The sequence below is a fragment of the Bemisia tabaci genome, chromosome 1 (genome assembly GCF_918797505.1).
Source record: "Bemisia tabaci chromosome 1, PGI_BMITA_v3".
In the NCBI taxonomy this organism is placed as follows: Eukaryota; Metazoa; Arthropoda; class Insecta; order Hemiptera; family Aleyrodidae; genus Bemisia; species Bemisia tabaci.
The window spans coordinates 61726030-61747921 of record NC_092793.1 but is presented as its reverse complement, the minus strand read 5'-3'; the positions used below and the strand labels follow the sequence as shown (position 1 = coordinate 61747921).

At 37.5% G+C, this 21892-nt stretch overlaps 1 protein-coding gene across 2 annotated transcripts in view; it reads left to right on the top strand.

The window, feature by feature from the left end:
* Ntan1 (N-terminal amidohydrolase 1) overlaps positions 1–17611 on the top strand; it is a 103898-nt gene extending 86287 nt beyond the window's left edge. For both annotated transcript variants that reach the window (XM_019054445.2, XM_072304943.1), the window contains 3 exons: positions 911–1014; positions 4499–4660; positions 11603–17611. In XM_019054445.2, the coding sequence (XP_018909990.1) occupies positions 911–1014; positions 4499–4660; positions 11603–11728 (392 nt within the window). In that variant the 3' untranslated portion in view covers positions 11729–17611. The remainder of the gene's footprint in view (positions 1–910; positions 1015–4498; positions 4661–11602) is intronic.
* The last annotated feature ends 4281 nt before the right edge of the window (positions 17612–21892 follow it).

The window sequence follows — 21892 nt, the reverse complement described above, 5'->3', positions numbered from 1 at the left end:
GATAAGACTAAATGAGTACTGCTTTAAATTGTGATCGCAGCGGTGGTTTTCATTGAAAACCGGCAACACCGCCGCTACTTGAATTCCTAAAAATCATGTGAAAGTTTCAAAAAAGCGCAAAACATGAACTGACTTTTCGAATTTTGTTTGGTCTAGGCGTTTTGCTTTAACACGGAGTTGCAAAACGTACCTAAACGAGCGTCAATATCGGGGTATCGGGCGTGTTGCCGAATTTTCAAATCGCTATAACTCGTGTTCCCTAAGTCTCTCAGAAAATTATAATATATCGATGGATGCGGAATCAAACGAACAATAATTCTGACATGTTTTTATTCAATCCCCACCAACCGCAAACACTTTTTTAGGCGGTAACGTGATTTTAAATAATTGCGAAAATTAAAAAAATGGCCAAAACGTGGCAACGACGGAGTCAAATTAAAATTTCTTTGGCATAAGTCGATAGAACGTAATTTTTTGCATCTTTTGGTATAAATACGAGCTCTGTAACTGCATTTCTGCGAAAGTTATGGATGTTTGAAGGTTACGACTTTAAAAAATGGCAACGCTGTTGCCCTAGGGTTCCTGCAAAAACGGAGCTAGGGATAAGCATCTCTCAACTAGTACTATCAGCCCACAAAGTTTCGTACATTCCGGGCTGGGTACATTTTTCGCCTATATGAATAACCCTCTTTTCTTTACAATGAATTCAACAGTTTTTATTAAGTCCTTCTAAGTTTGGACTTTTAAATAATGACAATAGCCTCTCTTAACTCCTTTCACTAATTTTAATAGGGTCTAAAAAGTTGCACTGAGAAGATAGAACGGTATGGAAACAAAATTAAAACGAGAGCACTTTTCCCCCATAATTTTATCATGAAATATATCTAAAAATGTGTTTTAACTATCATAGGTATGAACGTGAAAACAGGTGAGATCTTTCCTGCCACAATTCCTGACAAGGGCCCGGACATAGCACTAAGAGGAGCCAGAGTATTAACTGATGCAGGCCAGCAGGTAAATTCACCCATAATCTCTGGTTCAGTTTCCACGGAGCTTTAGTTATTCAGTAGGTTTGTCGCTCTTAGAATTGAGTTTTATCAGCAATCTCCTAGATGCGAGGCATATGTATTTATCGTGCGAAAAATCTCAAATTTCAATTTATGACAAAAGTAAAGGCAAAATGTAGTAACTGAGCAGGGTTGCCAACGGTCTGGAAAACCAAGAAAAGTCGGGGAATTTCTGACACATCTACTAATCACTGTATCACATCACTGATCTTCCAACTGTTTACCCTTTCTATAATTTGATCTTGAAACAAGGAAATTTTGTCCAAAGTTTAGCAAAAGTCAGTGTATCCAAGAAAAACAATATGGTGGAAATTTTGTTCAGAGAACAGGAAAAGTAAAACAATTAAACAATTTTGGAGTTAGGAAAAAGCAAACAAGTCAGAGAAGTGGAAGATGAAGCAATTATGACAACCCTGTAACTGTATTCTGAACCCTCTCATACCGAAATATAGTCATATTTTTACTCAAGAAACTATGTGCCTTCACTGCTGCAGTCTTGTGCACAGTTTTCTTATCGCCAATCTGCAAAAAATGTTTAACTTCTGAAATCAAACAGCACTTTTCTTTACTAACAGACCCAGTATTATGATGGAAAAACATGTAAAATGTACCATCATCACATACAATATCTGTTGAAGAAGTTGGAAAATTAGCAGTCTTGGATGAAGGCAGATGTAAGTGCAAATATCATACAACCATCTGGCACTACATGGCAGGGGTGCAGAATGCTCTCGATCATGTGGTCATGATTGCAAGGCAGTTCGTGTGAAAATTGGGAAGACTTTTTTTTTGCCCTGTTTTAGGAGAAAAACCAGGGAACTGCATTGTTATTTGTGCTAGATGCCTTTCAAGCTTGCTGCTTCTGGGGAAGGAAAATATCTAGCAAGTTGTTTTATTTGTTTCTTTCAAGCAGCGCCCTGCTTGTAGGGAAAGATACTTTTAAGTTGCGCTGCTTTTAGGGAAGGAAACTTTTAAGCGTGATGCTTTTGGGGAAGGAAACTTTCAAGCACATTGCTTTTGGGAAGGAAACTTTTAAGCAAGCTGTTTTGTACATCTGATGAGGCAAGATCCTGGAAGTGTCAATCTGCAAAAATACAAAGCCGGAGACAGATCATCAAATTGATCCACCCACAAATTGACATGACTGTTAATAGAGACAGGCATTAATTCTAATAAATCAACCAACATTTGATAACAGAACGAAGTTTTCGTGAGAGTTAGACCATTCCTTCTGGAGGGACGAGGACCTCCCTTTGACCTTTCCTTCCAAGAAAAACTTATAATGGACCACTTTACTACTTACGGGTTTCAGCCACTGAATAAAATACATTTCACCAGTCAATAAAATATTAAACTTTCACGCTCTCACCGTCTAATGTTGATGGATGAACAGATCCATCACCGAGTATGCAAAGGATGGGAAATGGGCACATCTGAAATGCAGAGCGGTTCATTCTTGTTTCAGCTCCAGTAGTATTTTAAAATTTAACTCCCATCTGGTGTAGGGCTGCTCTATCGGTTGTTGGTAAGCTACCGAAACAGTTCCATCAACAAAAAGTTACGATAAGAGCGCTCTCGCCGATAGCGATCAGAGTTTTCGGAGCTGGCGAAAATAAACTGTTGCCATTTGTACATCTATTTTACGCGCCGCCGCGCCAGGCAATCTGACAAAGCGACAGACGGGGCAACAATGCATTGAGTGCGAGCTCTCAAAACTCCTATAAAGTGGGCTGTTAACGATATCATTGCCACTGTCGGTACTGCCACCAGTTTTGGTGAGAGACAAAACCAATAGCGTTCCGGCAATAATTAGTTTGAACACCCTTAATCTAGTGCCATACAAGAGATGAAATAAGTGCAACACCAGCTCCATACTGCAAATGTGCGATTTGTCATATTTCTAAGGTCTCGCCAATGAACTAGCCAGCGAATTCAAGAGTGTGACAGAGGTTACGCAGTGAGGATGCCTTTCTTTAAAAGTCAGTATTGAAATCCGAATTGGGTGAAAGAGCTGTCGTCCTACAGTAGGTAACAGTCGGTACACTATTAGGGCAAGAAGAGAGTTTTCAATTTTTAATTTGATTACTTGGAATTGATAGATTCCAATACATTGAATTGTAGTATGCAAGGGTGTGATTATGAAAAATTACTCATACTACCGGTATTTCCCTTTTGTCTTCAAATGAATCCGGTACAATTAAAGTATTGTTGCACCTATTTCATCTCCTATAGGACATCTGGCAGTTATCTAATTTTAAAATATCTAGAACTACTAGAGCTAAAACAAGAATGAACTGCTCTGCATTTTAGATGTGCCAACTTCCCATCCTATGCATACTCAGAACTTTAAATACCTCATCCCTAGAAATATGACACAGCACACATTTGCAGTATTGCAGTATGGTGCTGGTGCTGGTTATTTCGTCTCTCGCCAAAACTGGTGGCAGTACCGACAGTGGCAATGATATCGTTAACAGCCCACTTCATAGGAGTTTTGAGAGCTCGCACTCAATGCATTGTTGCCCCGTCTGTCGCTTTGTCAGATTGCCTGGCGCGGCGGCGCGTAAAATAGATGTACAAATGGCAACAGCTTATTTTTGTCAGCTTCGAAAACTCTGATCGCTATCGGCGAGAGCGCTCTTATTGTAACTTTTTGTTGATGGAACTGTTTCGGTAGCTTACCAACAACCGATAGAGCAGCCCTACACCAGATAGGAGTTAAATCTTAAGATACTACGGGAGCTGAAACAAGAATCCGCTCTTATAACTCGTGTCCAAAACATTACGGCAAAGAGCATACGGGGCTCCAGCATATGGTAAAGAGCTAGAGGGGCTACAGAGAGTCAGGAACAACATACCAGTTTTTCTCCGAAATTAAGAAATGGCTTTTTTTGGATTCGGCCCAGGCGTGAAAAAGGAGGGGGGTCTTTTTTTAGTGTTTCGGCGCTCTGAAGGAGATAACTTAAGTTGAACTTGACAAAACCATATAATGTTACACATTTTCTGAAAGCTCTCATCACGCTATAAAACGCTCATTTAAACCGCGTTTTTCAAAATTTCTGTTTTGAGTAACAAATTCGCGAACATTTTGCTGATTTTTAACTTTTACCCCTCGCTGCGTCTCTCCAAAATTTTGGGGGGGCTTGAAACTATGGGAAAAGATCAGGAATTGTTTGGTGAATGAATAAGGCAAGTTTCAAAGGTATCCGCCCCAAGCCTGAAATGTCCTGTTTTGTACGTACCCCTTTAGGGAAATGCAAATTATAAATTGGCTAAGAACTTTCTGCAGCCCTGCTACATGATACATTTCATTGGAAAGGAGAGGAATAGTACCGGAGTAGGAATACACAGCAGTGTATTCAGTACAAAATTCTAGAAGTCCAGAGTATAAATTTTAATTTTTATAATTGTTTTGTTTGTTCTTATTTCAGATTTTAGATGTTTATGATTGTTCAGTGGGTCTTATGCGCATTGGACCATTCAATTACAATCCTCTCAGAGGTGTTGACCTTTGGTTAGAGCAGTCAGACGAATTTATTCTCCAACATTTGTCAACAACTCCGGATATAGAGCCCCCTCATTTTGTTTCAATGGTAAGATTGTGCAACTAGATATTTCAAATTTATTTAGAAGTTAAAATTAAGGCGAAAACTGCGTATTTTACTTCTATTAGGGAAGTATCCGCAGTAAAGTTTATCTTGTTGACATTCTGGAAAACGTTTCGAGCATTCTTGAGGGAATTTTCTAATTGAAGATTATTGAACTAAAAAAAGAAAAGGAATCCTAAGTAAAAATCAGGATTAATCAAGACTGACATTCCGCCCGCAAAAGCCTTCAAGTTTTACCAATTTTCATCGATGCACGTAGAAGTCAAAAAAATGTTAATCAATAAATTTTTGAAGGTATTAAGGTGTACTTAGAAGCCAATATTTGAGACGTCAAAAATTGACAAATTGTTCAATACCAAGGCTTTGTCTCAGGTTTTTGTGGTTTTTCATGGCTGCAAACAATTTTTTTCATCAAACCATGGTATTCATCAAAAAGCTGGTAAAATTTTGTGCAAGAAATGTACCTTTATTTATTTTTGGCGTCTTAAGTGAAAATGCGGAGGCAAAGTTGAAAAAAATTGCGACTTGCCCGAAAAAAACTTTCCACGGTTTTTCTTACTTTTTACGCGTGAAAAAGCGTTTAAGAAAGAGAACAAGGTGCGGAATGAAAAGTTCATGAAATTTTCTATAATATAAGGTTATTGAAAATTGATAAAATTTAACTTATTATTTATTTTTGAGATTTTATCACTTATGATGATCTTTAAAGTTAAAGTGAATGGTGTAACTGAAAAGTACGTTTAATTTTGGTCCAGAAAAGTGTCTTCAACGTCCGTTTAAGTAACAATATTTGCCAGTAGGATAGTTTCTTCTGGTATCAAAAATGAAACCTTTCTTAAAAAAGTCCGCTTGCAGCTCTGTTTTCCTCAATTTTAAGCCTTTAAGAAGTGTTTCATCAAATGACCACTGTAACTACGTGAACAAGCATGCAATTTACAATAAGAAACGATAAGTTGTTTAAAAAATTTCGATAATTTTTGAGTTATGCACGGCTCTATTTAAAGTCTTAAAAAATGGCGATATTTACAGAAAGATGAGTTTCTATGCAAAACAACACCCTTCAAAAAGTCATAGCAATACAGCAAATATTCCATCAATCGTGTTAAGTTATTAATATAATTTCCGGAGGGAAAAAATTAATTAACGCAATAGAAAATAAATAAAAGGAGGGGAAACTGACCCTCCTCCTCCTTTCTGCTTTCTATAAAGAGCGCAAATAAATATAGGACTGCAGTCTAGAAGTAACAGATACTTCACGCACACAGAGTGAATACAATTTTCATCGTTTTTATGCATGTATTCACGTAAAAATAAACGAATAGGACAGAGAATGGCGAAATCTGTACATTTATGGGTTTTTAAAAATATTGCAGAATGATACATCTTACATATGAGGGGAGTTAAGGTGCGAGCCCAGACGCCGCCGCGAAGCGCTTTACCCGAGGAATTAGGCTGTGTAATGTTTACAGCTCGGGGAGAGCGGGTCTTTTTGCGTCGGAGGAATCAATAGTAAAACTAATAATTATGATAAATTCCAAACACCATGGAAGGTTTGGAACTTTTGGGCGGCCAACTCTAGCGTAAGCGCGAACAAGGATTATAACGAAAGTACAGATGTCAATGGAGGGTAGGGTTTTCAACAGGGGAGAGGGGTATGCACCTATGCTTTACATGATGTAAAGCAGGATCTTGTGAAATTAGAAAATCTAAGTAAATAAGAAGAAAAATAATAAAAACATTAACCTTTTACTGCTCTCGGCATCTTGTCAGCCAAATATGCGACAATTCGTAGAATATTTCACAATTTTTTAGCCTTCAATTGACCGAATAAAAAATTTGTAGATATTTTATTTCATTACTCGGCTTTGTATTTCTTAATCTGTGTCAATTAAATATTCGACATCACTAAAACAAACTGCATTATATCACTTATACCATCAATTAAGGAGCTTGGAGGAGGAGGCACATAAGTACAGTTTTTGCTATTTTGAGAAAAACGAATTATAATTTCTAAATTATATGAAGCCGTATGGCGGAAAGAGAGTTCAAACTCACATTTTGATGCTGAAGCACTGGATGTTACCAATGAATTTTTCACAGACTTTATTTCAAAACTAGAATTAGTTGGAATCACTAATGAACCTTTTTTTTCAAAAATTTCACTTATGCGCCTTGTCCTCCAAGCCCTTCAATTACTTTTTTACCCTTTCTTATTACCTTAAATTATATGTTTTCAAATCGAAACCGACAATCTTTAGTCAAAATACTGGGTTTAGTAAACTTGTATTCAGCGTCATGAAAATCAGCCGATAAACAGATATTTTAAAAATTAAGGCCGCCATCATTTTTTCCACCATCTCAAATTTTTATTCAAACTGAAAGTAACGTCAAATTCGAATGTACCAGATCAAAATACCAGGATACACCGAGTTTCATGAAAATCTGTGAATCATGATAAATAAGTAGTTTTCAAATTGTGGTAGCCATCTTTAATTTTAGAGGCCAATTTATGCGCGGCGCAAGCGCCACGTACCGGTGCTTGGCGCCGGCATATGGCGGGGCTTCGCCCCCTCCCCCCCTCATGGTGCAAGGGTCGCACAAGACTTTCTCGCTGATGCCAGCAGGAAAACTTTGAAAAAAAATGAAAAAGGTGGTTAAATTTGATCGTTTAAATTCCGTTTTTTTGAACTTTGTCCGTTTGGGGACTTGCCATCGTAATGTTGAACTGACTTTGACCCTACTTAGATAATGTGGAGGTAAATCTAGGGGAAATTGGCTTACTTCGAGGGAAAATTAAATGACCTTTGAATTGACGTATTTGGGGGTCCGAAACCCCCCCCCCTTAAAATTAGTTCGAAGTAATTTCTGCAATTTTTACTCAAAAGTGAACACAATTTCGTAAATTTTCCCGTTTTATTTTTTTCTTTACGATAATTTGAACCGGAGTTAAATAGAATAACTCGAAAACGGATAACTCGGTCAAAAATTAAGATATTGATCTGCGGTTTACGCCAAAATTCTTAGTTTTTTATGCTCTTTCGAATGAGGTATCACAAGATAGGGGCTGCCATTTGAAAAAAAAAGTTGAGGGCCCTTGTTGAGGGGGACAAAAATTTTTACCCCCCAAAAGATGGTCCCCTTTGAGATATGAGCATTCGTTTCATTTTTCCATCTCGAACCGTTTAAAAGTTAGAGGGGGGGGGGAGGCCCGACTTTTGGAACACCCTGTTTAGTCTAGGTAAATTGTGTAGATACCAGACACCCCCCCCCCCCCGGCCAACCATCTCTCTAAGGTACGCCTTCCTTAACTATGTACCACGGCTATCATCAATTGATACTAAAATTTATTTTAAAAACCATCGGACACCCGTGGAACAGGGACAGATTAAACAAAATACCAGCCTAAATTGACAAAAAATTACAAATGTCAAATTTGATACCATTCCATAATAACCCTATAAAGTTCTCATACCTTCAGTCAAATTTTGATGTAATGTTTGTTTTGAGAAAAAAATTTTACGCTCTTTTCATTGGTCCCAACAGTTTAAAAAGAAAAAATTCTGTCAAAGCTGTGTCTTAAAGGTCATAGAGCGAACTTGAAATTTCGAGAAAATGTTAGCCTTTTTTGTCGATCTCTATCCCTTTAGTTCGGGACCAAACAAGTCAAAGTTCAAAAAAACTAATATACGTTTATAAATAGTAACAAAAAAAAAAAAAAAAAACACTGCCGCAAAATTCAAGACGGCATTAAAACGCCGTCATGTATATGTCCGAGGCATCCAATGCAAACTGCCTGAGCTGAACACTTTCCCCCCTCAGTTTCATGCTGGTACGCATTAGAGTTCAAAAACTTTAATTTTGACTCTGATTTTAATTTTCGGAATTTCTTGGCTTTGTTTTCCCCACGAAATGGTATGGACCCAGCACCATTTCTCCACCTTGTTACGTACAGTTCGGGCCACTTCTTAGTGTTTTTTTTTTTATTAGTATTTATAAATGTATATTAGTTTTTTTAAATTTTGACTTGTTTGGTCCCGAACTAAAGGGATAGAGACCGAAAAAAAAGCTGAAGTTTTCTCGAAAGGGTCACCTAAGGCACACCTATTATGGGAAGCTGCACTATGACGGATTGCCTTCGGACTTATGTCATTCGATTCTCCTCAGGATGCTGATCAAAAGTTATATGTGCGCCAACTTTCTACGGTGCACCGTTTTCGCAAAAAACCTAAGAGAAGATTCAATTATTCGGCGATAAAAAGCCAGAAATATTCCTCATTTCAGTACTCGAGTGAACAAATCAGGGGAACTCCCGCACTGAGCGGCAGTCTTATCTCGGATTCCTTTCGCCGTTTTGCTCGACCATCCAAATCAGATTCTTGAGGAGCATATGAACAGGAAAGTCTGAACGTCTACCGGGCGAGTGCGGGAGGGAGATAGCCCCTGAGTCGGCAGGTACAGATAAGAAGATGGACACGCGCTACGCTTTTTCCTTACTTACATCGGGCCTGTCCTCAAATGCTTTGTTCTTTTTTTATTCATAGTCGCCGAAAAATTGAATCTTCTCATAGGTTTTTTGCGAAAACGGTGCATCGTAGAAAGTTGGCGCTCATTTAACTTTTGATCAGCATCTTGAGGAGAATCGAATGACATAAGTCAGAAGGCTATCCGTCATGGTGCATCTTCCCATAAGAGGTGTGCGGGGTCCTTTCAAGTTTGCTCTATAACTTTCAAGACACAGCTTTGGCAGAATTTTTTCTTTTTAAACTGTTGGGACCAATGAAAAGAGCATGAAATTTTTTTCTCAAAACAAACATTAGGTACATCAAAATTTGACTGAAGGTATGAGAACTTTATAGGGTTATTAAGGAATGGTGTCATATTTGACATTTGTGATTTTTTGTCAATTTAGGCTGGTATTTTTTTTAGTCTGTCCCTGTTTCACGGATGTCCGGTGGTTTTTAAAATGAATTTTAGTATCAATTGATGATAGCCGTGGTACATAGTTAAGGAAGGCGTACCTTAGAGAGATGGTTGGCCGGGGGGGGGGGGGGGGGGTGTGTCTGGTATCTACACAATTTACCTAGACTATACAGGGTGTTCCAAAAGTCCGGCCTCCCCCCCCCCCTCTAACTTTTACTACCTTAGTAAGATGTACAAAAAAATTTTGCCCGTTCCTTGTAAAATGTAAACATTGCTGGTTTCCCATATCGATATTCGTCAGTATTGCATATTGTTGTTATTGTTTATTGAAGAATTATTGTTCCTTGTAAAATCGGGGGAAATCGATAAAGCGCATCGATGTATCGAATCTTTGACTTGAGAATCGAATGTTACGTCAAAAAATTGTGCAGTATCGATAAGCTGAACTTGTGTGAAGAACGACTTGAAGCCCGCGGCAACATCAATTCAACAAGAAAACGGCGAATAATAGCTCGGATTTGCTCTCTCTCCCCTCCCCCCCCCCCCCCTTGAGACTCGAAAACCGATCTTTTTCTTTGAGCTACAGGTCTTCATAGGCTTCCATTTCAAACTCTGTTCGATGGCCGAATCGACGGTCCAGAAAGCAGGCCACTTTAGGAGAGCTTCAAGGCAGGGTTTAGAATGAGTAGATCGACGACTGACCATCTGTTTTGTGTCACTCAGATTATTGAAAAAAGAATGGCAGTAGGGTAAGAGCCGCACTTAGCTTTCGTAGATCTTCAAAAAGCCTATGATAGTGTACCGCTGCTGAAACTCTGGGAAGCCTTGGAAAAATCTGGTTTCACTGGGGACTTATCGTAGCGATTAAGCGGTTTTATAGTGAGGCTTACTCCAAAATTTGGTGTCAAGGGAGGTTTTGCGAGGGTTTTTATGTAAACAAGAGATTAAAGCAGGGTTGTTGTCTTTCCCCCACTTTGTTTTAAGTTTTCTTGGAACAAGTTTTAAAAGAATGGAAAAGGAAGTGTTCTGGCGTGGTGGTTCCATTAAATGAGATCGACACCTTTTTCACTTTGTGCTCTGTTGATGACCAAGTGATGGTTGTACAGGATGCAGATGATGCGGAATACATGGCTAAAAAGTTGGTTGTTGAATATCGAAAGTGTGGCCTAGAAGTCAGCATTCGTAAAACAGGAAAGTTAACGGTGGGAGGCAATCAGCAAGGTATAGAGTTGGAGGATGGCCAGGAGACATAAACAATACAAGTTAGTGCTTAACATCGGATGGCAAAACGGACTAGGCAATCAAAGGTCGTAATCTGAGGGGAGGAAAGCCATTATCAAAAGCATATTAACCTATGGCAGCGAGGTATGGCAGTTAAAGAAACAGTCCTTGGACATTCTGAAGGAAACCGAAATAGACTACTGGCTTAGATCGGCCGGAATGTGGAGGTAGGATCACGTTCGGAATGAAAGGGTGCGTGAAATTATGGACTCCCGAAACAATATAGTGCATGACATTTTCACGAAACAGCTTGACAGATATGGGCATGTGCAACTGGTACCAGATGATAGGTTGCCGAAGAAGATTCTGGATTGGGTCCCTTGGCAGAAAAAGTTGAGGATGCCCAGCCAAATCGTGGATTGAGGGGATAAGGCAAGAAATGGGGGGATGCGATCTGCCGAAGGAGCTCTGGCAGGATTGCTATCAGTGGCGGTTGGGTGTCGCAGAGCGCACAGAAGCGGTATAAGAGTGACTTAGTAGTACTAGTACGAGCAAAGCCAGCACACTGATCCGCATTTTGGCAACAATGCATTACCTGAGTATCTAAAATGATTAATAGTCGTCAGATCGATAGGTACTGTCGAAAAATTTGAGTTTCTCGTTTCTTATTAAAAGTCTCTTATACAACGCCACTGCAGCTTTTCCAAAGTGTTTTCCAATTTTTGAAGATTGTATGTAGCAACATCAATAGAATTTTAGCATTAATGATTCTTACAATTTTTGAAGGTGCGAGCAATGCTGAAGTACATTCGAGACCATCCATTTCCAGCAGTGACTGTGTTCCGGGATAATAGGCCTCATTATTACCGCAGGGATGAACATACCGGAGCTTGGATACCCCTTGGTTATTAGCCTTTTTACGTTCTTCAAACTATAATTTGCGCCGATGTTCATAATTAGGTTGGTACAAACATGTTAGCCTTGAAATGATTCCTAGAAAGAATCTGGACTCAATTAAAGTTGATACTTCAGTTGCTTATTAGACTCATGTTAGACATGTCTGATATATATTTAGGTATCTTATAGTACCTAACTGATCGCCACTCATTTCAGCCCTGAGCAATTCTCTTAAAAAAGCCTTGGATCACATGATACTTCATGTGTCAGAATTATCATTTTCATTCAAGAAGTCCTACATACCTCCTTCGAAAGTTTTTGGATTTCTAGACCTCTTGGATTTTTTCAGAACTTAGTTGAATCAAACACAATCCTATTCTAATTCGAGAGCAGAACCAGGGACCAGTTCTATAGGACCCTGGACTCCCGTAAGAGTCAATGTAAAAATTCGTGAGCAGGTACTAGTGCTGCATTCTCGCGTAGGATCCTCGCAACTCACTGCTGTTATCAGTTGTTGGACTTCATTAAAATCCGTAGGATTGCGTATAACTGCAAAAAATCGAATTTTTCAGCGTATTAATACATGCGGCGGGCCCTTCCTTGTCGAAAGGGGTCGAAAAACGCCAAAAATATACTTATTTTTCAAGAATTCAGCCGCCTTATGTGTTATTTTTCAATCTCCGGCTTAACCTCACTTTTGGAGCGGGCGATGGATGAGTCGAGGTTCGGGGGGAAGGATCCTCTGAGTTGACTAGGATCCTACGCGAGAATGCGCTGCAATCACCCGCTCACAACAGAACGGCGTCCTATGGAACTCGTCCCTGGCAGAACAGATACCTAATGATCAAAAGTTACCTCCCAAATTTAATGCCTCATTGTACACACCCCTTGCTTCCAATAAGTCATCAACGTAAATGAAAGTATGTTGTATTGTATTTTAAGGCTCACACACATATATTATTGATGGTACATTACATTATTTTAATAATGTCTTTACGTTTTAAGTTCAGTCAATTTTAAATTTTGAATCAGAAAGAAATATTGTGTAATTTTATCAAGAACAACTTGTCAATTTGTGTCCCTGTAAATTATTGCAATGAGACACTTGCATGTAACAGGAATTCGTAAGCTTAGATACAGATTCAATGCCAGAAAGGTGACAAATCTGAGATGTGTGATTTTATGAGGTCAAAGAGCGCTCAGCACTTTTTTTCGAAACCTAGATAAAGGCTAATTATTGATAAATTAAGAATGAATGAAAATATATAATTTCTGTTCAATGCCCAAGGTTAGAGCTTGAAATTTTTGATCAATAATTTTCTATAAATACAAGGTCATATGTACCGTGTTCTTGTGTTAATTGAATGAGTAGTCGTAATTTATTTAAGAAAATGCTCATTTTTCTTAAACAAAGCCCTAAGCGAGTATTATTAAATCTACAACAATCAAAGCAGGGAAAAAATTTTGGAGCGTGCACGAATATGCGGAATCACTTCCCTTATGAGTCAGTTGTGCCTCTCTAAGAATTAAGTTTTGATTTTTTTGAGCTTATAGATTTGCAAAAAATAATCAAGATCTTTTCAAATGTCAAGTTTCTTTGCCGAATATCGGAGGTATTGCTTATCGAAATACACAGCGTTTGACATCATCCACTGCTAGTGCTGCACATTATGGATTCTTCCACCTTAGTAACATCTATGCTTATTATGTCAAGCTAACTAGTGCAAATGTGTTTATGATTGATGATGCCAAGGTGGCAAAAACGATGGTAGGCACTACTGTGGTGGGGTTGGCATCATCTGTAGTGTATTTTGATGGGTGACGACCGTGACGGTTCTGCTTGCATTGGACGTAGAAACTTGGTGTTTGAATGGACCTTATAATTTTTTTCCACTTAGACCACCGAAATTCGATTCTGTGACAAGCACAACTGACCCATTGTTACTAAACTTAGCCACTTTCATTTCAATTTTCTTTGTCACGAATATTATCTCTTTTATTAATCTTTTAATTTAAAAAACCAAAGAATTTTCATGCAAGTGCCTTATTCTTCTTTGCTTTTTTGACTACATAGGTTTTTTTTTTTTTTTTTTTTTTTTTTTTTTTTTTTTTTTTTTTTTTTTCTACAATGAATGATTTTAATAGCCTTCCAAAGAAGATGTGTAATTTTTCAGGCTTTCAGATATTCTCTGCGTGGTTTTATGTCTGTTAACCAAGTTCTGGTGAGTGGTATGAGTTTTCTTAGAGGCTTTTTCATAGACATAGTCCATATTGCATCATTCCTATTTTAAGCTCTCTTGCCATAATTTTGGCTGTGATATCTTTGTTAATCAAACAATCATGTCTTATACTGTATGCTTTTTTATCTTTTTTTTAATGCGCCCCTTTTTGCGCAATTTTGCAGCAATTTGTTCAGTTTCAATGTGCAAACTGCCTCAATTATGCTGCTATAGTTTGCATTACTCATTGTTATCTATTCTTTTATCCTTTGCAAGGTTGATTTCTCGCATATTTTTTAATGTATCATATCACTTTTTTCTGAGAAATTGCAAGTTTGCACCGAATCTAGCTTTGGAGAGGAAGATTTTTTCTCTATCAGTAGCTGACATTAAGTTATTTTTTTATTGTTTTTGATTGCCTATTACCATGGTTTGGATAACTACGAATTAAAATATCCAAGAAAATGGTATCTGTTCGAGTTCGAAAGCTACACCATGCGTGCCAAAAGCTTGTGATGAGACAATAGAATTATCCACTCTCTTGATAAGATTCTATGATAGCAATAATTTCTGAAATGAAATAGCAGCATTGTTGAAGAAAGGACCAGTGTGTATTTAGGAATTATTATGACAGGTAATATTCACTTTTGTCTTCCTGAAGAACCCAGAACAGTGACCAAATTCGAAGGGGGACAGAGTTCCCATGCATGAGCACCTGTGATGTCCAAAGGTGCCTTTTAGTCTTTAAAGTGGTGAAATAATAAGTAGACTTGTCAGCCTCTGTTATGTGTTGGTCAAGGCAGTTCGCTGCCAACCCTGAGGTCCGAGGTTCAATCCCCGGAGGTGACAGATATTTGAGGACACTCCAATTTCAGTCATCGTGACCGTGGATGACTATGCCACTCCAAAACCCTGACCCTTCGAGGTAACAGGGTGCGGGAGAGACATAGTCACCCAGTAAGTAATCCGTCTGCACTGGGTTGGGAAGAAATCGGTGATCACTCGTGATGTGCGCGACTGCCAGCGTTACTTATCAGTGGGGATTGCAACAACACAGTACAACTCAGTGGAGGCATGTCCGTGCTCCAAAAATCCGTGCTCTGCAGCGTCTGCCACAGTCTTTGATAAGACCTATCGTTGGCTATCAGACGGTCGCTGAGCCTCGCGGGAATATAGAGGTTACACAATGCGTCAGTAGTATGAAGTTAAGCAGTACGGTCCAACTTCAGGGTGCAAGACAGCAGTAGCCAGTTGCCTTGGCCCCTTGAGGGTGCCTCGCCAGTAAGCCCGGCCCTTACTTACTTACCTACTTAACAAGTAGACCTAAATTTTTTTGAGGAAAAAGATTCAAAGTGTCATACTTTACTTACCTAAGCGTTTTGTAGAAAATGCAATGGCGTTGAATCAGCCTTCTTTTTCAAGCCCTTCACCTCAATTTAGGGCTAGTTTAACTCAGAGGCAAGTCCTCTAGTCTTGCTTCGATATGGTTCTAACCAGAAGTTATGTTTCACTTTTTCTGTGCATCAGAATTCATTGCAATCTATTATGATTCTGCAAGTAATTTTCTAATTAAATCTTTTGTTTTTTCACTACTTGGCTTAGGTAGCACCTCTCAATATGGTCATAAATTTATCAAAATCAAAGACACAATTCAAAAAAAGCCAAATAATATATGCTGCCAACTGAACTTGGTCCCAACCTCAGTAGGCCCAAGTAGGAAAAAAAACTGCATTTAACTAGCATCCCAGGGCATTTAGGTAACATTGCATTGCACGCAGCCTGTGAACCCCATATTAGTGTTTTAAGCAGTAATAATTGGCAGGCTTCATCATGCAGTGTGTTATGTATAGTTTTCTGGAGGCCTTTTTCTCTCTCTCATATTTTAGAGGCCAGTATCTCAGATTATTTCCACTTTTTTCAATTTGAGTATTGCATCATAGAGAGTAAAATTGAAGACAATGTATACTTAAGTGGGACTTCTCCCTTTAAAATTCAAGACTTGCTACGGTGATTTACTTGTTCATTTTTAGAAATGTAATTATTTTAAGATGCAGTCCTTAGGGAGGCTTGGGGTTTTCCTTTTTTTCAAAGCCAAAAATTAGTGGTAAAAAACAATGCTCCTAACAGTGTTCGAAACTCACATTGGAGTTTCAAGAGCCATGTGGCGCATCAAGGTCGATTTTTAGGGGCCATTGAAGATTTTGTAGGGGCTAATTGACTTTTTCCTATGGATCACGGCGCATTTAGTGACAAGTTAGACGCAAGATGTTTTAGTTACAGTACTAGTAGCTGTTACCAGGGGGAAATTTCGAAAGATCATCTAACATAATAACAATGATTTTTTTTTTTGGGAGGGGGGGGGCAACTTTTAGGGGGCACGATGGCGCAGAGCTGTCATTTTTTAGGCGCGTTGACACCTGTGAGTTTCGAACACTGGCTCCTAACCATCCTGACAAAGAACCTTTTTTTATATTGAAAGGATGGGATCTTAAACCTGACTCAATTGGCAACCGCACAAGAAAATTTTTAAAAAAACTAATAAAAACTTACTCGCAAGGTTAAAATGCAGACAAGCTTAAGGGTCAGGCCCATCTTCAGTTCGACTCCAATTTATCACTTAAAAACCTGAAAGAAGGTTCTTCTTCAAGACAGTTGGAAACACGTTTTTTACTACCCATTTTCGAATTTTGAAAGAGAGCAAGTATTGAGGTACCCTTGCCGTATGACTTGTCCAACAAAAGGACTCCTGTTCGTCTGATTTTAAAAACACAAGTTGTAGTAAATGGATACCTGATACCGTAAACTGTCATCAACTTTCCATCCCTTTCAATCCTTTTTCAAAACGATAATGATCAACTCAGAGGCCTATTAGGTAAGTATGTTTCATCAGTGGTACGATTTGACATGATGGGAAAGTTTCAAAAATTGTCTAATCATATGTATGTCCCTACTAAAAGACAGTGATTTCTCTTCTTCTACCTTATTACATACATTCCTCCATTTGCTTTCTGCCAGATGATGGTCGTTCAGTCACTCTTAACAATTTTTGCTCAATTTAGATAATTGACTAGGTACATTTTAATTATATTGTACATTCTTATTTTATACAAATGCACTCCTCTGCTCCAAATCTTGTTAATGTTCTTGAAAACATGAGCCTTTTGTCAAAATTTTGTTAAGATAACAATTCTCAGTGTCAGCATGGGAACTGTATGGAAATCTCAAGGTTGGTCCCTCCAAATAAGAAGGAACAATGTATCTTACATGTTGTTTTTACCTTTACTGTATTTCTTTATTTGTTTTTTAACTGTTCACATTTTCATCAATCTGGCGATGATTCTATAGCTTCCTTTATAGTTGGTCGCTGATCTAGAATAACAACCAGTTTTGACATCATTTAATTTTATTCCCTCTTCTTTTATTTCAGTAAAATTTCTTGTTTAGATTTCCAACAGGATATTCAATATATTGTTTATGATTCTTTTTATTAAGTATCAAGGAATGATGAGTCAATCAGCTAACTCAAAATCGAACAGATGTTATGCTGTTAAGTTTATCAAATTATTTTTTTAGAAATTGTTACGTTTTATATTTATTTATATTATTTATATATTATATTGACATTGTAAAAATAGGTAGGCTTAATTTCTTTACAATTAAAAGTTATATTTTATCTAAATCGTGTTTTATTCTTTTTTCCTTTTAACATTATTCAAGATGGGAACTTTTGCATAGTGTGCTTACACGAATGACTGTGAGTGGTGGACCGTCATTTACAACCATGCTACTATTTTGTGAAGATTATGTCAGCATATGAGCTCCGGGCATGGCTTTCAAGCATAAACTAATTAAAGCAATAATTTGGAAGAAGATACAGAGAGAGATTTTCAAAGACATTTTCGTAGTATTTCATCATCTCCCAAATGAAACTCTAAGACTGGTTTCAAAGCAGAACTAGTTTGCCTGTAGAGTTTTACAGTACTCGTTTATCAATTCATAACCTGTTTATGTAGTAAATTTGATCAATTACGCTAATTGAAAGAGCCTGTGAGGTCTTTACTAACACTTAATTACTTTAAAAAAAAAGATTCATTTTCAAGAGGTAAAGAATTTTTGGACAGAAATTTCTCATCCTTTTTCTTGATTTTTGAAAAAATATTCGAACAGGAAGAGTAGAAACTGCAGTTTGCAATCCTGGACATTTTGATCACATTAGCTTATTTAAATTCTAAAGAATATGCGGAAATACTTAGATAAAGATAAGCTGCGTTTTTCGTGTGTTTACTAACCAGGAGAATAGTCCCGGTTATTGAGCAGTGATAATTTCAAAAGAAAACATTTTTATTTTCACGAAGAGGACAAAGAAAAAAAATAAACGGTACAAAAAAGTTATTTGAAATACATAGGAATATTTCTGCAGAACACCAATGAAGGATAGCAAAAAATTAAAAATCGCTCAAGAAGTCAAAAAAAAAAAAAAAAAAAAAAAAAAAAAAAAAAAAAAAAAAAAACCTTTGCACACATTAATTTGCACATGCAAATGATCACATCAAATAGTAAAGTATTTCCTTAAAAATTGAAAGGTAAATTAATTTAGATGATAAGGTGAGGTCGGGTAACTGGGCAAGAGTTCGGAGGAAAAAGTCAAAATTTCAACTTCAAGATTTTTTCCCATCATTATATTCACAGTAGAGGCTCTTTTTTATTTTTTTTTTTGCATGTATAACACCTAGTCTAATTTGTAGGACAAGTCAAAAGTAAAATTTCATCTACCCAACGATGTTGAGTTACTGGACTAAACCCCCCCCCCCCCCCCATAATTTTTGAGGAGGGAATTGTTTTCAATTCTAATTGGACAGAAGGTGATGTCCTCCTCATGGAGATTTAAGAAAATGTCATTTAAATTTGTATAAAAATGTTTAAGTTGTTGAAAATGATGTTGTAACAGTTGGCTGCAAAAATCCCCTCAAATCTGAGAATTGACTAACAGTCAAAAAAAAAAAATATTTCCTACTTGATAAATGCTTAGAACTTGCAGTATTATTACTACCTATGAAGAATTATTATGTTTCAAGACACTTTTTGGCCAGTTTCAGTAAAATTAAGAATGATACATTTTTAAAGAATAAGTAAAAAACCTTAAGCCGCAAGGCTGATTGCGGTAGAGTAAAGCGCCAAAAAGTTCCTGTCTAAGCAAGTAACTTTAGATGTTATTAAATTCATTATAGGATGAGGTTCATGAATGATATTTTGACTGAATGGAATGAAATAACAAACACTTTTAATAAAGATTAGAACGGGGCAGATGGCATCTGCCCAGTTACCCTACGAAGGGAAAATGTTCAAGGTAACTGGGCATCAGCCCTTTGCAGCCAATGTTTTCATCCGATAATGTTGCAATTGCTCACTCATTACACAAATACATCATATGGATTACATATTGCAATAAGGAACCACTATCTTTAGCTTTTTCATAATAGTACATTTCTGCACTGGGAAACCAAAGACAAATATGTTGTTTCTAAAATTAGCCTGAAACAGAGGTTCCTTATTGCAAAATGTAGTCCATATATGAAGAGGAAATGTCCAAGTTGAATAAAATATTTACTAGGAGTGAAGTATAAGGCTCTTTGAGAAAAACTTCGTTCATTCTGAAATTATTCAGTTCATATAAAAACAAAATTCCAGTGAAGAACTGATTGTGAGTGAAGCCCGCTTAAGGTGATTCGTCAAGCTCAAGTGATGTGGTCGAACTGGCATGCGATATAGCCCATCGATTAGGTAAAAAATCACGGCAGATTATGAATTTTTAGCAGAAAGAACTAAAGAAGGACGAAAACCCCTGCACATGAGCCTGAAGAATCATTCTAAACCCAAAAATCGGCAAAATTCAGAGAAATGAAAGCAGAAGAGTGTTTGGGAAAAACCTCCCATTCGATACAGAAATGGAATAGCTGAATCGAATGCGAGGTTTCCTTCCTAACACTATTCTGCCTTAATTTCTCTAAATTTTGCCGATTTTGGGGTTTAAAATGATTCTTTAGGCTCATGTGCAGGGGCTTTCGTCCTTCTTTTTGCTAAAAATTCAAAATCTGCCGAGATTTTTTACCTAATCGATGCGATATATCATATCGCATGCCAGTTCGACGATGTCACTTGAGCTTGACAAATCACCTTAAATCATAGGAAAAGGTCCGGTGATTCGGGCCTATATTTTAGTCATTATTTGCATTTAGGAAGTAGGAACATGTAGGAAGTAGTTTCTATGTAAGAAGGGCTTGAAATGAGCCAGACCCATTCTGATTTAGCCGAGTGGCATTAGCTCTGCTTTCAGGTTCAGGTTTGTTCGGGGAATTAATGCCTAGAATACCCTTTGAAAATGAATTGTACACCCTGTGTATTTCCTTCCATATTTAAAATCTGAACTTTAGATACTTTAAAAAGTTTAAGAGAATTAGCATCCAGTTTTTCCTTTTCAACAACATCATTTCTGTTAAAATTGACATTTGTCTTCTAATGGAAGAACGATAAAAATACATATCCTGATCTAATTATGACAGGAAAATTGTCAGACAATTATTTGAAAATAATTAAAGGAGTTAAATTAATGGACAATAGATCAGAAGTTTCTTTTCACAGATGTTGGAGAAGTTTCATCTCGGTGGAATTATCCAAAAACTCTCACTGCATTTCTCTCAGTTTTGTGATCTATCCTTCTTTTAACCTGAAATTCTCTTAAAGAATGAATTATTTTGAATGATCTTTCAGGCAGATGATGCGACACCTATCCCTGTACTTGATTGCACAGATACCTCATTTTTTTCAATTTTTACCACGGGCAAGTACATTTTTCCTTGACTCCATCGAAAATGACTACCTACCTGATCTGTAAGGCCCTGTCTACACGAGCATGGTTCGAGGAACTTATTCGACGAACTGCTCAGTTCCCGGAACTTGTTCCTTAAAACGAGGCATGCTGTCCACACGAGTTCGCCCGAACTGGAACCGGAACTTCAATAAAACTATACAATTATTGAAAAATAATAGATTATTACGGCTGCCAAAGTAACAAAACTAAATGTCAAGACAAGTAAAGGACGTACAAAACAAAAAGAAACAAATTCACATCAAAAGAAACATATATAGAAGCTCGGAGTACGGGGGAAGTTCCAGGTTTTGGAGGAATAAGTTTTTAGCTCAGCTAGAACTTGTTCCGGGAACATGTTCCTCGAACAAAGCTCCGCGAACCGACTCGTGTGGACAAGACATGTCTTTTTACAGAGTTTTTGGATGCCTGCTTGGTCTGGCTGAAAGATGCCACATAATGTCAAGAAAACTAATTATGTAATTGGAATTTTAAGGAATTTGAGTTAAGATTCACAACATATATTTAATTGAAATTGCTTCATGGATTTAGTTTGTGAGCACCAGCAAAAATTTAGGAAAACTGTAAAGAATGTGCATAGATATCTTATGCATTACAGATGAGAAATTTCCTAATGCTTCGTGCTCCTACACTGTGCCAATTTAAGTAATGTGGCTCAGTTTTATGGATTGTAGTCTGACTTGACTATAAATTTTCGATTTATACATACTTGAGACTTGCATAAATCAAAGGGAAAAATCTACCTAAGAAGTACTATCTGACATCACGGGTTTTGGGGCTCTTATTAGTACCTAATGTAGATTTTTATCTCAGATGATTTAAGGCAACTTTCATGAACGATATCAGGTTTTTTTTCCAATGTTTTGGGCAACCCTGGGTTCTTACTCATTGAGCTGATTTAAGTTTCAAAATAGAAGTATTAGTGAGCACTTCACATGAGCACATTCAGTTATGCTAAACAGAAAGTTGAAATCAGGTTAGAAGTTTTTGCGAAAACAACCGGTTGATTTTTTAAATTTTGTCACCCACAGGTTACATGCCACTTTAAAACATCTGCTGAAATAATCGGACAGG